This window comes from Schistocerca piceifrons, chromosome 1, assembly GCF_021461385.2.
Source record: "Schistocerca piceifrons isolate TAMUIC-IGC-003096 chromosome 1, iqSchPice1.1, whole genome shotgun sequence".
NCBI lineage: Eukaryota > Metazoa > Arthropoda > Insecta > Orthoptera > Acrididae > Schistocerca > Schistocerca piceifrons.
In genome coordinates, this window is record NC_060138.1 from 819,870,245 (window position 1) to 819,887,134 (window position 16,890).

The 16,890-nt window shown below is 38.3% G+C and overlaps 1 protein-coding gene across 1 annotated transcript in view; it reads right to left on the minus strand.

The window, feature by feature from the left end:
• Positions 1-16,890, minus strand: part of LOC124714339 (putative zinc metalloproteinase C607.06c) — a 72,312-nt gene that overhangs the window by 15,586 nt on the left and 39,836 nt on the right. The window contains exons 2-3 of the mRNA XM_047243012.1: positions 5,520-6,038; positions 5,381-5,437 (exon numbers count right to left, since the gene is read on the minus strand). Of these exons, the coding sequence (XP_047098968.1) occupies positions 5,381-5,437; positions 5,520-6,038 (576 nt within the window). The remainder of the gene's footprint in view (positions 1-5,380; positions 5,438-5,519; positions 6,039-16,890) is intronic.

The following is a 16,890-nucleotide window of genomic DNA, read 5'->3' on the forward strand; positions in this document are numbered from 1 at the left end:
CGACAGACCTGGGGATTTCCAGCAGGACAATGTGACACCCCATACATCCAAAATTGCTGTAGAGTCTTCTAAGTTTATACACTTCCACTGGCCACCAAACTCGCCAGACAAGAACATTATTGTGCAGATCTGGAATGCCTTGCAACATGCTGTTCAGAAAAGATCTCCACCTCTTCGTACTCTTACGGATTTATGGACAGCCCTGCAAGATTCGTGGTGTCAGTTCCCTCCAGCACTACTTCAGACATTAGTCGAGTCATACCACATCGTGTTGTGGCACTTCTGCATGCTCGTGGGAGCCCTACACAATATTAGGCAGGTGTACCAGTTTCTTTGGCTCTTCAGTGTATTTGCTTGCTGGCCTGTTGTGTTTAGAATTATTAGTATTTTAGAAGTTACAGATGCCACATAAATGTGTTTTGATTACTTTTAACTTTCAGTTGTATATTTTGTTGAATTTCCTTATTTTTTTTTAAAAATAGTAATTTTTCTGATCATCAAAGCACTACTACAAAAGATTTGATTTTCCAACAGTTACCTTTTGCTTTTAGATGATGATGATTGGTTTGTGGAGCACTCAACTGAGCTGTCATCAGCGCCTGTACAAATTCCCAATTTTTACACAGTCCAATCTAGCCACTGTCATGAATGATGGTGATGAAATGATGAAGAAAACACAAACACCCAGTCCCCGGGCAGAGAAAATCCCCAACCCGACCAGGAATCGAACTCGATCTAGAGGCAGCAATGCTAGCCACTTGACCACAAGCTGCGGACATTTGCTGTTAGAGATGATAGTGTTTATGAACCATTATACATTGTATTTTTCAAATGTCTTTTTAATGTATGTCTTTTGCTAAATTATTTCATGAAGTTATTTTATATGAATTAATAAATCAAGTAATTTAGATATGTATGCCATTTTCCCATTATTCACACAGTAGTTTTAAAGGATATAACATAAATGGGTAGATAAAAAAATAGTCCACTAACAAAGCAGTGGCAGGAGAACACACATATAAAGGTATTTAAATTTGCAAACTTTTGGAGCCAGTGGCCCCTTCTGCTGAAAAAAAGGGATGAAAGCAGAGGAAGAGGGGCAGTTTTAAAGAGGTGTATATGTGGCCTCTGTTGTCACCAGGGCCCAGATTTGAAGGTTTTTCACCTTACAGAAAGTAAAAAATGGCTAAATCACACTTATAGGCCTAAAAGGAGTTAAAGAGGACATTCCCAGGAAAAGTAAGAGCTAAAGAGAACTTCTGCTGAAAACACATTATTTAAACAGATTTTCTGAATTAATACTAAGGAAGATTATTCATGTGAAATGGCACATTTTAAGAAATGATATAATAAAGAAATTTACACACTGTACTGAAATCAAGAATGTGTTTATTTCGTGATAGTGTGTCAGCATGCTGCTACATCAATATCACTCAAATCTACTTATTTTTGTAGTCCAGAAGATGTAAGAAATATAGCCCATATTGAAATCACAACACAATGTATGACAAATCATTGTTTTGAGAATATGTCCACATGCTGCTGCACAGGGACAAACTCAGTCACCCTCTACTAAAAGACGCCCACCAACAGAGTGGTATATTAAAGGAATGGATCATGACACTTAAATCTATTTATTATTGTAGTAACAAAGTAAAGTTGCATGGTGTGTTTAGTTGCATTGAGTAGTGTGCTTTAAGAGTAATTTTGTCATGCCTAAACAGAAATCTACAAAAAATGGTCTTTTTTTTTGGCAGTTGATTGGGGAATAGTCCTGTTTCATAACTGACAGCCAAGTGTTTTTTTTTTTTTTTTTTTTTTTTTTTTTTTTTTTTTTTTTTGCCAAGTTCTTCAAAAATAAATAGGAAATCATAGGTTACTTTGATCATTCATTTTATCTACCAGTCTTCTTGCTAGTCTTCTTCCCTCAGATTTTCAAGTCAAAATTTAAAATTACTTTACTGACATTGATATGTGAGCCAATTGAAGTTGACATTTTACATAATCACGTTCTTACTTTTTAGTCACTGTAATCTTCTTAGTTTCAGAAAAAGGTCACATTTTCTTCCACACAAAGTTCTGCAGCTCACATTAGCATCAGCAGGAAGAAGATCAAATAACAGATTCAACCATTAACTTCCTCTACAACAAGGAGCACATTGGACAGCTTTAATCTAGGCTTGAGTGAGAATCTACTGTTGGCTAAAGTGCAAAGGATGTGCTACAGAACCCTATTTTTAAGGGTGTCCTGGAGAGTATTGGCAGCCACAGTATACCAGTTGGGTTGACATTGTGCAAAAATGATTTGAAAAAGGTGCATGTAAAGAATATCGCTGATCTTGAAACAGACATTGGTGACCACTGGATTGGTTTCAGTTGGTGAAACCACTGAGAGTTGTGGAAGATTTATAGCTAATGTCATGGTGAAGGAATTATATTTGATGGTACCAGGAAAAACCCACCTTCTCCTGTGGAAAGAATTGGAGAAGACAAACCGCAGTACAGTAGCTGCCACTGTCAGAGACACCCTATGCTTCCTAGGCCAGGGGAAGATAAGGATTAGGAATTTTTGCTGTTGGTGATAGACTGTGCTGCCCATATGTTAAATGCGGGAGCAACACTGAAAGAATTCTTTCTGAGCTTGATCCATCACACTTGCCCTGCTCATGGCCTACACCATCTAGCAGAGGAAGTAAGTAATAATTTTCCTGGGGTTAACAGTATCATCTCCTCTGTTGTGAAACTATTTCTTTCCCACATTCAGTCCTTTAAGGAAATGGCTCCAAACATTCCCCTCCCACTCAAACCCATACGTACATGGTGGTCCACCTGGTTCTTGGCATACTATCAAAAAGCTGGAGAGGTTAAACACACTTGATTCTAATAAATCAGCTTTTATTAAAAAGCCAAGATGCATCTTAAGAATAAAAAGAATGTTGCATCTGTGGCATTTTTAAAAACTCATTTCTAACATCTGCCTGTTTGCGACTCAACACTTAGGGTCTGCATCTGTACCACAGAAAGTGTCTGTAGATGTAATCTACAAGATGCAAATGTATCTGGAGGAAATACCTAGTTCACTGGGTACAGCATATGTCACTAAATTAAGGAATATTCTTGTCAGGAATCCTGGATATGAAGAAAATGTCCATCATTATTGTGGGTTGATCCTTTTCATGAATTAGACAGAACATGAATACAGCAAATAAACAAAATTAATAAATATCTAGGAATAAAAATGGAAAAGTATTTAACCATTAGTTAGATCACATAATGATAGAGAGAAAGTAACATATTCAGAATAAGTTTTCAAAAAGGTTACTTTAGTTTTCATGTGTCCCTGCTTGTGAGTCATAACTTAAGCTGTCTTGTGATCACCTTGGCAATAATTTATTTGTTTAGCTGTGCAGATAATTGAAATCATTTGTGTAATCACTTTAGGGCCAATAAATCTCTACATCTATGTTTGTCTTCCTCGTATACATTACAGTAAACTCATTTTCTATTTCCTCCTTGAAGAAAGAACATTTAGTTTAAAGATGGGCTGCATTGGTGAAATATGCACCATTGACATCTTGTGCCGCAGAGGGATTTTTCTCAGCCTACAAAAATTTACTGACAAGCAAAAGGAAAAGTTTCAGTTTACAAACCTTAAGAATGTGGTTAACTGTGTACTGAAATACCAAAATACAATATAAAATTCCTTGTTAGTTGCAGCATACAATGGACTGTGGTAATACATAGGTACACACTTCAAGTGAGTCTTTTTATGTGAGTGACTCATGAAAAGAATTTTTCTGTAACAGATTTTTCATTAAAATATTATAAAAAGAGATAGTAATTGTACCATGGGTAAATATCTCAATTGTTTATGCATTTTCTGAGTGCCAGTATAAGGGATAGTTAATTGTGCATTTTCCACAAAGAATTAGAATAACTGTGTCAAAATTATAGTAAAATTTTCTATGTTAATATTAGTGTTCATTATATCTTTCATTAAAAGATTCCAAAAAGGTTAAAACAGTTTGCTTGGACCTAAAAAGAGCTATTTCATGAAAATAAAGAGGTAAAATTCATCTTACAAAAATTTGAAATTGTAGGCCCTGATGGTCATCAACTGATAAGCCATTGCTGCTATATGTTACTTATATTTCTTGGCTCTTAAGATTTTCATTATCCTTGGAGAATCATTTTTATCTGTCGCCGAAATATTGGGGCTGTGTAACAAATCATTTTCTGTCCAGCCACATGTGCTAGCTTGTTTGCCTTTGTAATAATTGAAGACCAGTGTTTTAACAGCCTGCTGACAATGAGGTCCTTAGAGACAGAGCACAAACTCGGATTATTTCAAGGCTGGGGAAGGTAATCTGATGTGCCCTTTCAAAGGGGCGATACCAGCATTTGCCAGGAGTGACTTAGGGAAATAATGGAAAACCAAAATCTGGATGGTCAGTCCAATGTGCTAACCACTGTATCACCTCACTTGGTGTGGAGGTATGCAGGAGAAGACAATAGCCAACAACAAGGCTTTCATTCTGCTTCTGATTCTGATTGGCGGGAAGGCCTATATGTTAAGTAATTTCGTGGAGCAGTTTGGAGTTCATGAAATCATTTGGTTGCTTGTCAGCCATCATGCTGTTGACATGGCAAGTCATGTGTCCACTGGGGAAGAGTTTATGTTTATCATCATCATTTCAGAGTACTGGATCTTGTGATCAATGAGATCACTTTTCTGGTATGGAAATCCCACAGAGCATTTGAAACTGCATTCGCATGTGTGGATCAGTGACAGTGGACAGTTTAGGTACAGAGGGAGACCCCAGAACATAGCGTGGAGCCTTTAGCTAGCTGGAGATGCGGTTAGATAAAAGTAATCAACCTGGCTAGAGTTGTTTGATACCAATAAGCTTTACTAATTTCCTTACAAATCTGAGAGTGATGTCTCAATTTAAGCTGTGTTCCTATTTGTTGTTAGTGTAATTATCAGAATCTTAGCTGAAATAATTAGATATCAGTATGGCTTTTCATTATGACTTTTGAATCGTGAAATTTAACCCTGTCTCACAGACTAAAGCAACAAAGGTGACCTTTATTTAATCTCCTTGTCAAACACTTTTTCCGATTAAACCCAGAGAGTAGTAGATCACATCACTGGTCTTGTGAGCCACACATCATCCATAGTATGTGTATTCAGGTTGTGACTGTGCATGTTTTTTTGCACACCACCACCGTAGCTTTGAACACGGACAAAAGAAAGCTTTTCAGCTTCAGTATCATAATGCAGAAGTAGCAGTTTTTTGTCATTATGAAGCAGGGAGCGTTTAATTATAATCAGTACATGCATGACACATTCTACATCTCTAAATGTGTGTATACTTGCCTAACTGAATCCAGTACCAATTCTCCAGAAAACTTATCCGTATAGTCATTGAACCACCTGAAAATTGAAGTATGAATCTAATAACAATCATTAGGAAAGAAAAAAAAACTGAAAAGAAATTCTTGTGTTTGTTGCTCACCTATGGTATGATAGTAGAGCTGCACAACTTTTTGACCAATATGTATGATCAGAAATATCCATCAGTTTCTCTGTAGTGTAGTTTGGTTTCTTGTTCTGTAAGCTGTTTGTCTTCTCAAAATTATTGCCACTCTGACTGGCAAATTTCTTGTCAGTTCCATGTAGTTTAGCATTGTGTACATTCTCTGTGCTATTAAAATCTGCTCTCCTGTTTATATTCTCCTGTTTCTGCTTCAGTTTCTCTTCTAGGGGTGTTACTGTATATGAAACCTGTAACAATCTTGTTAAACAGACAGTAGAATTCTGTGATAATTCCCTGAAAACTGGTTTCGCAATGTGTGCACATGTTTTGCTAGAAGTCCTGTTTTCATTATCATTTTTGGGCACAGTAAAAACCAAATCAATGTTATCAAATCCTCTTCCCATTATACCATCAGAAGAGTGACCTAAGTCAAAGGTGTGGCCAAGCTCATGTAAAGCTGATCCCAGTGTGGTTGAAAAACAGCTGCCATATGTTCCCCTGAAATTTTCAAAAACTAAATATGCACAGAACACAAATAACAAAATTCTTACTAACACAGTAGAAATTTTCACAAAAACTACACATTTTTTTTAATCAAACAATCGAACCAAATTATTAAATTCTGGACAGTCACATCTCATTTCAGGAAAAAAATTATATTTCCTGACCATTAATTCCATACAGTAGGTTTTAATTTGTTTTTGAACTGATCATCACATTATTTATGTTAAGGGAACAACTAGACCCATACCATATCATGTGGGCTTGGTGTTATTTTCCTCAATACAAAGGTCTTTTATTTCTGTGGTAGAGTTAACCTTTCTGAAAAATCTAATTTCCATTTGAAGAAAAGGGTTCCATCCATGCAAGATATATTCCTTTAGTGCCATATTTTATGTTGCTGAATGGAACTTTATGGTCCAAATAATCAAAGGCCTTGGCAGTGTCACAGGTTACATCAATGGGATAATTTTTTATGTTTAGCTCTACTGGTACCATTTTGATGTCACATACCTATGGCCTTGTTGTACAGAATTGACGAAAAAGTCATTGAGTGAAACAGAATTGATACATGGTATACCCAAGGAAGTGTTACAGGTCTTCTGCTGTTCCTAATCTATATAAATGATTTAGGAGACAATCTGAGTAGCCCTCTTTGACTGCTTGCACATGATGCTGTTATTTACCATCTAATAAAGTCATCAGAAGGTCAAAACCAACTGTTAAATGATTTACCCAAGATTTCTATGTGGTGCCAAAAGTGGCAGTTGACTGTAAACAATGAAAAGAGTGATGTCGCCTACATGAGTACTAAATGGCATTCATTGAATTTCTGTTACACAATAAATCACACAAATTTAAAGGTTGCGGATTCAACTACATACCTAGGGATTACAATTACAAACAACTTAAACTGGATCCATCAGACAGAAAATATTGTGGAGAAGGTGAATGGAAGACTGTGTTTTATTGTGAGAACACCTACAAGATGCAAGAATCTACCAAAGAGACTGCCTACATTACACTTGTCTGTCCTCTTCCGGAGTACTGCTGCACAGTACGGGTTCCTTACTAGACAGGATTGATGGAGAACACTGATGAAGTTCAAAGAAGGGCAGCTCATTTTATGCTATCGAAAAACGGTCAAGTGAATGTCACAGACATGATGAGAGATGGCATAGCAATAATTAATACAGAGGCATTATTCAGTGTGGTGAAATATTTTCACAAAATTTCAGTCACTAACTTTCCCCTTAGAATCCGAAAATGTTTCATTGATTCTCACCTACATAGGGAAAAATGATCATTATAATAAAATTAGAGAATCTGGAGCTTACACTGAAAGATTTAAGTATTTGCTTTTCCCATATGCTGTTTGAAAATAAAATGGTAGAGAAATAGTCTGAAAAAATTTTGATGAACACACTACCAAGTATTTAATTGTGAACTCCAGAGTAATTATGTGAATGTAGATTCTTTGTGAAAGACAAAGTAAAAGACATTTAGCAACTTATATTCTAAAAATGAGTTGGTATTCCAATGTAGGTCATGTTATCAAATCTGTTTGAAGGAGAATAAAATGAACCTGTAATCAGAGGCTTTGGAAATCATGGAATTTCAAATACATTAGAGAAATCAGGGAAATTTGAAAAAAAAAAAAAAAAAAAACCCTGGAAAAATCTCGTTTTTGTCTTGGTAGATGAAATGGTTTGTTTACTGAGGTGTCATGCACTGTTGCTGGTTGGGTGCAGCTGAGTAAGTGCACTGCTTCCCTACTCCCTCATTCCTACTGCTTCTCCCCTTCCTACCACTCTCATCAGCTTGCAGTCAGTGCTGCCACCACTTCTTGTCATTAGCCTAGCAGCTGCCAAAGAGAGGCATGAGGAGTGGTTTGTTTAGGTCTGATTCTCAGAGACTGTAGACACAGCGGCCTTAGACAGTAGTCATGTGTGCATGAGTTACGTCTGAGCGATTGTGTGAATATGTATGTGTGCTCTCATTTTCTGACAGAAGCTATGGCTGAAAATTTAGTTGTGAGAGGATGATTGACTTTTCTGTGTGCCTGTCTGTGTCTCAGCAATCATCTTTATGGTGAGTTGCTATCTATCCTCATTATTATTGATTCTCAGAGTATTTGAACAAGTTATCCATTGCATGGATTGATCATCGCAATCTCATTTCATCGACATGCTGTCTGTAGCTAGTAATAGCTGGCCACATGAGTGGATTTCTGCAACGGGCCAAAACCGCAGGCCGTTTCTGCAGGTATCTAATGGATCAGGCCTGCCAATCTGAAGCTATTTGGTTCTCACTAATATGCAGGCCCTGTCTCTTGGATCTAGTCTAACTGAACTACCTGCAGGCCAGATCTGTTTGTGTGTGATGTAATGCAGCAGATTTTCATGGTTTATCCATGGACGCAGGACTGTAGTGCTCCTCAGCAGGCCACAGGGACTGTGACTGTTTCACTGCAAGTATGTTGTGCAGTGTGGTGTTTTACAGACACTTTATTTGTTGCAGTACATTTTGGCACTTCAAAAGAAGTTTATATGTTAGAAAGTGTGGACGGTAAGAAGAAGAAGAAAATTGTGTCAGTTGCTGGCAGTTTATACACTATATACTCATATATTTCTTGAAAGAAAAATCACACAACACCTGTAAAATAATGGATATAAAACAGTGGGTAATAATTGACAACAACAAACATAGTAGATCCAACTTTTTATTGGTGGTCACCTACAGTGTTGGTTTACACAATTCTTCCCCACATTATACATTTCTTTCAAGAGGCGTACTTTCTTCTGAGGTTGTTTCTTAAGTCACTGAAGGTGTTTTAAATCTGTCTTGCGACTCCAAGAAAATGCGTATTTTTGTCACCAAATGGGTTTCGTTTGATTGCAATAAAATAACATCAATGGTCTTCATGAAACACATGTACCATTTAGCAGGTTCATTACAAAAGACATTGATGTTAGTAATGAAGAGTTTGCTCACATCAGGACGCGTCACCCAAGATGATTCTCACCAAGCATTTGAAATTGTTAGATTAATACCACAAAATCTTTTATAAAGCCCACTCACTCACTCTCAACCATTCTCATGGAAATGTTGCATGACTGACAGATGGGTTGTTTTTCCCGATTTCATGGATGGCACGGGGCACACATACTGTTGTATACCATTTAGTTTTAACTGTTCAGTGGTATACTAAAGCAGGGCTTCACAGAAAATGTGCTCCATGACCAGACAGTGAGTGGAGGCCTATGAGCAGCCAATACTGTACTTCCTCCATTGTCACAGGGTATAGGATGGGAAGACATATGGAGACTAGTGTAAACAAGGAAATTTATGCTGAGGGAAATGCTTGGAGAAAAGTAGACTGTCTTTATATTCTTTGTCAGTTTACAGGTTTACGGATCAATTACTTCAAGTCCCTCCCCCGACAACATAACTGGCACTCTGTCTGTAGACACATGCCAATAAATTCCATGACAAATCATCTGTATTTTCTATGCTTTCTTCAACACTGCTTAGAATTTCACATCCAGCTGTGTGCCTGCAATATCTACACTTTCGTAGAGTGCTAAAGAATATGCAACACCCTCTTTACAAATACTTTTCAAGCTGGCTCTGAAAGTTGTCTGCCGCAACTTGGATGGGAGGCTTGGTTGTCATCTCTGATAACGGTGCCAAGTGAAATTGTTGACATTATTAGTCAGCTGCATTACTGAGTATTATTTTATTAAGTCATGGAAGGACTTTTATCAAAGCACCACAATTTTGTAGGCCATCTGAACAGAAAATTCGTGTAACATTTCTTCCTCTTCAGAGAGCTTTCTTTTAAGTGTAAAACCTCATATGCACTATGAACCCTCATATTTCCCATTCGTGTATTCTCTGTTGTAGCAAGAAGTACTGCCTTTGTAAACTGAACTTCCTGGAGGTGCACTAAACATTTTGGTAGCCCACATTTTTGTGTAAAATAAGATTCCTTGCACTGGAGATTGGAGTGTGAAAACAATGTCAGTGTTACACAATGTCAACTCGCCATTGCCGCTATCAGATGGCACCACTGTCAAAACTCTATTTCACAGTTGGTGCATCTCCCGTATTGTCATGACCACATGGTACATGCAGATTTGCTTCACTCACCACCACACCACCACTGAGCTGCTTGTGAACAAGAGTTTGAATACACACACGTTCCTCAAAATCAGCAAGTTGTTAGGCCCTGCCCTAAAGCAGTTGTCATACACGTACAGTGAAACTAAAGAAAGAAGTGATCATTTTTTCAGAAGTGCTTCATGACTGAACCATTTTTGATGGCTTGACTTCACCCTGAAAGACCCCTTCATTTATCCATTGTGTTTTATAGATCCCAACAACAGGGAGAACCTTCAGAAATGACAGATGAAGCAATTTATGGATTAAGAAATGAAAGTAAGCCATACAAATATAATCTTAAACTGTATTAACAATAAAGTATCACTCTGCTGCCTAATGCTATTCATACTTATGCCACCCTAACTTAAAGAAGCAAATTAGAAAGGAAGCTGCACTGTTTAAAACACCACTGTTTGCTCAGTAAATCTAAATGGTTGCTGTTTATTTCCTACTGGTAGTTTAATATTTACTTGATTATAATGGTATTTTTCAAAGAAAATGGTTACCTACATCAGTAACTACTCAGCGCTATTTATGATACATTACTACTTGTCGTGCAGCTTTGCAATGAACACTGCTATCAATCATACTCCTAACCAATGAGGATGTATCATCTGGCCACTCAGAACATAGCAGCTGCTAACTCGCACCACAACATTAGGTGTCGAACCTTGTTGAATCGACTTCCTTTGTTGCCTATTTTTTTTTACCACTTTCTGGACATTTTTGTTTGCACTTTTACCATTTGTGGTAGAGGATATTTCTGTTTCAGATCCATACTTGCCATTTTTTTCAATTTATTTGCTTGTGCTGCCACATATTGATTTAATTTTAATATTTTTTTCCTTTGTCGTAGCTACCCCACCACCCCAAGCCCCATGCCTGCTTCACACTTATCAGCACCACAAGTACAAGTGCCTTTGGCACCAACTCTCGATCTAATGCAGTTTCTTCAGTTAGAGATGCAACAAATGATGCAGCTTACTGAGATGATGGGCTTCATTCAGATGCAGATGGCAGCCAAAGAGAATCATAATCAGATGACAACAGCTATAGCACTGCCACAACTTACACAACCATCATTAATGCCTTGGTTTTACCCATTTGAAGAGAATAGAGAAGTCTAAGTTGAATACTTTGCTCAGTTTGAAGCTCATCTATTTGCACACCAAGTACCAGGTACTTTTTCCTTATCAACACATGGTGTATCAATGTATAGAGTGTGCTGCAAATTATTCCCCACTTAGCCACCAGAGTTTGTGACCTATGAAGAATTAATCCATGCTTTGAACAGCTACTATGATGAGAAAGTCAATGTGGCAGCTGCCAGTTTTAAATTATTTTTAAATCAATCAGGACAAACTTATAGGCAGTCGGTGACAGACTTACAAGGACTTATTTGGCAGTGTAAGTTTAAATGTTAAGTGTTGCAAGTATTATATTGAATTCATGATACATGATGCCATTACTCAGAATGTGGCTGATAATAGACTAAGGAAACAAATTCTCAAGTATCCTGACCCTTTCTTTTACCCAGTTTTAAAAGTATTGACTATCAAGACTATTGTGACAGTGCCATAGACAGTTTTCAGCCAGTCAATATTTTTGCTGTAGCACCTAGCAATAGCATTGCATGGCCATGTGAACAGACTGGTTCCAAGTCAAGCACACGGCGACCCATTCAGGCTCACCACAGCCAGCCATGTAAACAGCCAGGCCAACAAGGTGCCAGTGTCAAGTCTTGCCCGTGCTGCTTTTAAGCACATAAGTGTCACTTATGGCCATCACAAAACACATGTTCAATCAGTATGCTTACAGAAAAAAAGGTTCCCTCTCCTAATACATGCCCATAGAAATGAAACTTTGCTGTAAATGTTGTGTATTCTGAACCAAACAGAGCTTCTATTGTGGAACGGATCAAGAAATCAATAGCCTGTTCTTCAGTGCAACACTACTCTAAAACTTTTGTGGACCTTGTGACAGTGGGCCAAACTAATTAGCTTCAATTAGCTATGGGTGCCACAGTATCTTTGCTAAATTCCAGTGCTTATGATCTTCTTGGCAAGCCCAAGCTGCCAAAATCACACACTAAGCTTACAACATACAATGGACCAGACACTCCAGTACTCAGTATTTGTTCCTTTCTGCAATATATCAGAATTTGTGGAAAACTGTGACATTTCAGGTTTGTGTTCATGTAACAATGAAAATATATTTGGGTTATGTATGGTAGACAATGAGTTGTCAGTTAGCCCTTTTGATTCAAAGGGCAGTGTTGCTCAGTTGTGTGCTGAATTCAAAGACTTGTAAGCTGATGGCTTAGGCAAAGCTTCTAATTTTGTTGCACTTGTGACCATGAAAGACAATGCATAGCTTCACTTCTTCAGGGCTCACACTGTACCACACACATTCTGTGAACAGGTAGTTCAGGAACTTTCGGAGGCAGGACAGTGGCATTATTGCTCCCACCATGACCAGCCAGTGGGCATCTCCCTTAGCACTTATCATGAAGCCTTTAGGCAAATTGCATATTTTACAGACTTTAAGGCAACAGTGAACCACCAAACAGTGATTGATTCATTTCCTTTGCCTCGACCTGATGAACTTATGGACCATTTGGGAGCTGGTTGTTATTTCTCTAAGATTAATTTATATGATGCCTACCTCCATATCCCTTTAGATGAACAGCCACAGCAAGCATCTGTAATTAACACACAGAGGAGACTATTCAAATTTCTTTGTTTTCTTTTTGGTACTGCATACACACCAGGAATTTTCCAGTGCTATTTGGAACAATTAACTGCATCTGTGCCTTTGTGTACAAATTATGTAGATGATATTGTAGATCAGGTCACACCGCATACAGGCACCTTGGTAATTTGGGCACCTTGTTGCAATTGTTAGCAGAGGCAAGTCTTAAATGCTACACAGACAAATGCATGCTCTTTCACACTGAGACCGAGTACTTGGCGTGTAATTATTTCCGAGGGTGTTCATTTGGCACGAGTCGCACTTTCAGACCATTCGTGACCTCAGACCTCCAAGGAATGTTACTGAATTACATACAGTCAGTACTAGGGAACTTGACTACATCTTTTTTGTTAAAAATGGAGCAGATTTTGCAGCACCATTGTACTGCTTTCACTCCAAGAATGTACCTTTCATGTGATCCCACATTTCGACACTTGCCTAGTTTATTTTGAATCTCCCAAACCTGTAATCTTGACCGTGGATGCCTGTTCATACGACACTGATATGTCTGCTTGTGTGTGTGTGTGTGTGTGTGTGTGTGTGTGTGTGTGTGTGTGTGTGTGTGTGTGTATGTACCAACACTTTCGTTTGGTAAGTTACAGAATCTTTGTTTTTTGATATTGTAGTCTCTCACACAGGATTGATTCTGCTGACAGAGCAATAGCCTCTGCCTCCAAATTGCTTAACGAAGCTCAGAGTAGTTATTCTAAAATAGAGGAAGAGGTTCTTGCCATCATCTTAGAGTGACTAAATTTCATCAGTGTTTGTACATAAGAAAGCTCTACTTGGTGACTGACAACAAGCCTGTAAAGTCACTTCTCAACTCAGCCAACCCAGTCCAAATTGCACTGCGCAGAAATTTCAATGCTGGGCTCTATCTTATTGCACTACCATTACAAAATAATGTATAGGCCCACATCCAAGCATGCCAATGCAGACATGCTTTTGCATCTTCTCTTGGGACTGGATGCAGACTCTTGATGCTTCAGAAGCATCTTGTTGCCACACCATTGCCTGGACTCAGACATGCTGGACCATTTTTCATTAGATCACTGGAAGATCACCCAGGTCACATCAGCAGAACCTGACTGCAGATTCTGTTGCGCTATGTCCGCATTGGTTGGCCTCACACTGAGAGACAAATTGTTAGCCCTGTGGTTCACTGACACTTTGCACATTGGCATGAATTGTCTGTGTTACAAGGTGTCCTATTGCTATGTACTGAATCTAAACAATCACATGTGGTGATTCTGAAGGTTGGAGACATGTTCTTAGTTTGCTTCATCAGGGACACTGGGGTGTGGTCCATACCAAACAATTAGCTCACTTACATTGTACGTGGTTTGATACGGTCTCACAAATAGAACAGATGACAGCTCAGTGGTCACACTTGTGCGGAACACCAGGCAGCCCCCCCCCCCCCCCCCTTCAATGGTTTTTTGATCGGCCAAAGCCTGGAGCACCTCAACAGAGCTTCCATTTGGATTTTGCAGGACTCGTTCTTTGACTGTCGTCGGCATATATTGCGAGATTCCTTTTGTGTTTCCCATGAACTCTATGATGACACATTGCACCCTTCACACCTTACAGTTCATATTTTGCATTGAGGGTTTACCCGAGTTGCTTGTGACTGACAATGGCCCTCAATTTGTGTCTGCAGAATTTGAGGACTTCTATGCAGCCAACGGGATTTGTCACATCACCAGCATACCTATTCATGCACAGTCCAACAGAGAAATAGAATGCTCTATTCGCACTTTAAAGCAGCAGATGGATAAACTACGCACCCACCACACATGGGACAAAGCTTTCCGGCTTTTCTTATACTACTGCTCCCAGCTTCACAACAGTGCATTGCCAGTGGACTTGCTCTCTGTACAGTGCCAACGCACTTTGCTCCAACACAATGGCTGCTGCCTATTCCGCCCACTTGGGCAATGTATCAGCTGCAGTCCAACGTCCCACAAATCTGGGTATTACAGAATTCAACCGCCTGTTCAAACGGAGACCCACAATAAACAATTAAGCCCTGTTAAAACTGTCAGGTGCTGATAACACTGTATTACACAAGTACACAGCATCTCACACTCATCCCTCAACCTCGGATGCTGTTCATGTTCCTCATATACCGTACCAGGCCTGGTAACAATACTAGTCCACTCTGGTGGCAGTTTGTCACAGAGAAGTGCAACTCTAATCATTTACATACCCACTAGTGCTGTGTACTTGTTTGAAGTTACATGGACATCTATCCATGTCATCTTAGTGCTTCACATGTTTTGTCATGCCGTGATTTTATCACCGATTTGAGTAGCTGTGATGTTACTTATGTTCACACTGGCAGAATTGTGTAATACTATCACTGTGAATGTCAAGCTATGTAATTTATTTGCAAGATTCTGTATGTGTGTGGCCCATAATAAAATTTTATGCAATTGAATTCCTAGAAACTTCATGCAGTCAACCTTGGTCTTCGTGGTGGAATTGAACATAATTTAACTTGCTTGGTTTGTTTTAAGCTGCATTAACAAGCTAACTGCGACGAGGTTGCTGGTGACCACAGCAGAGCCTCATGCCTGACACTGTGACCTGACCTGGCGGTGAAACATCCATCACCATGCTTGCATCAGTCACAATGTTTTTCCATATTCAATTCTAACCTGTTTTAATCTAAATTCTTATCTAGTTTTTCTAAGGTATTTACTACAGTTTGATGAATTTGGTCTGCACTGTTAATTTCAATAATTACAGATGTGCCAATAAAGCTGAGTGTCAGTCAATATTAAGTTGTAGATCACTTATGTAAACAAAGGAACAGTGGGTCCTAAGACTGAACCCTAGTGTATTCCTTGTGTAATAATTTTGCAGTCTGAAGCATAGTTACCTGTGTCTGAAACTCTAATCACTCTTCATCTGCTGTTGGTTAGACAGGATGTAAAACATTCTAACACAGTGCCCTAATTCCATGTTGTTTCAGTCTGTAGAGAAGCAAGCAGTGCTTTACACTATCAAAGGCCACTGATAGGTCACAAAAAACTCCTGTGGCATGCAGGGAGTTGTCTAGAGAGGAGCTAATTTTGTCTGCAAATTTATCGATAACAGGCATGGTGCTTTTGCATTTTTGAAACTTATTTTTTGAAATTATATTAAATTTTTTTTGAAATTTGGAATCTGTATTGTGACAACCTTCCAAATATTTTTGAGTGAGATGGAAGGGGAGATATTAGGTGATAGTTTTCCTGTATTTACTTTTGTGACTTTTTAAATTACGGTTTAATTACTGAATATGTCAGAGTGTATGGAGAACAGCCTTTTCCAAAGGGTTGATTAACTATTGTGGACTGTGGTTGTGCATTTAATTTAGAAACTGCTTTTTACATTTTCATTGATATCCCAGCCCACCCTCCTGATTTTTTACTTTTGAGTGATAGTATTGGACTTTCTTTTGTGTTAATTTTCCTGAATTTACAGAAAGGTTCACTGTCATGTTACTCTTTGCCAAACAAATTTACTTTAGCTCTGTAATTTTCTACCTCAACATTTCATCTATTCACATTTATAATGGAATCAATAAACATAGATAACTAAGTCAGGATTTTGTTGTGTTTTAGTTCTCAATGTAGCTGTCCTTTATGAAGCACTAGATGATTTTTATTCCTACTTTGTGGTGCACAGTAAAAGGAGGAAAAGTTTCATTAGAAACATGCAGGAATATTTTCAAAAATTTAGACAGATTTTCAGAACTTGAAACACTCTACTTGAATCTTTAATCTACTCCACCTCATTTAATTTAATGTATGCTGGAATAAGTTCATATTTTCTGTGTTGAACTGTCATTTGGTATAAATAATTTTGGAGCCAGGTTCTAATGTTCTGGTAACTCCTTAAATGGAGCACAATAGCCAGCAAGTCCCAAATATGAACAAAACTTACT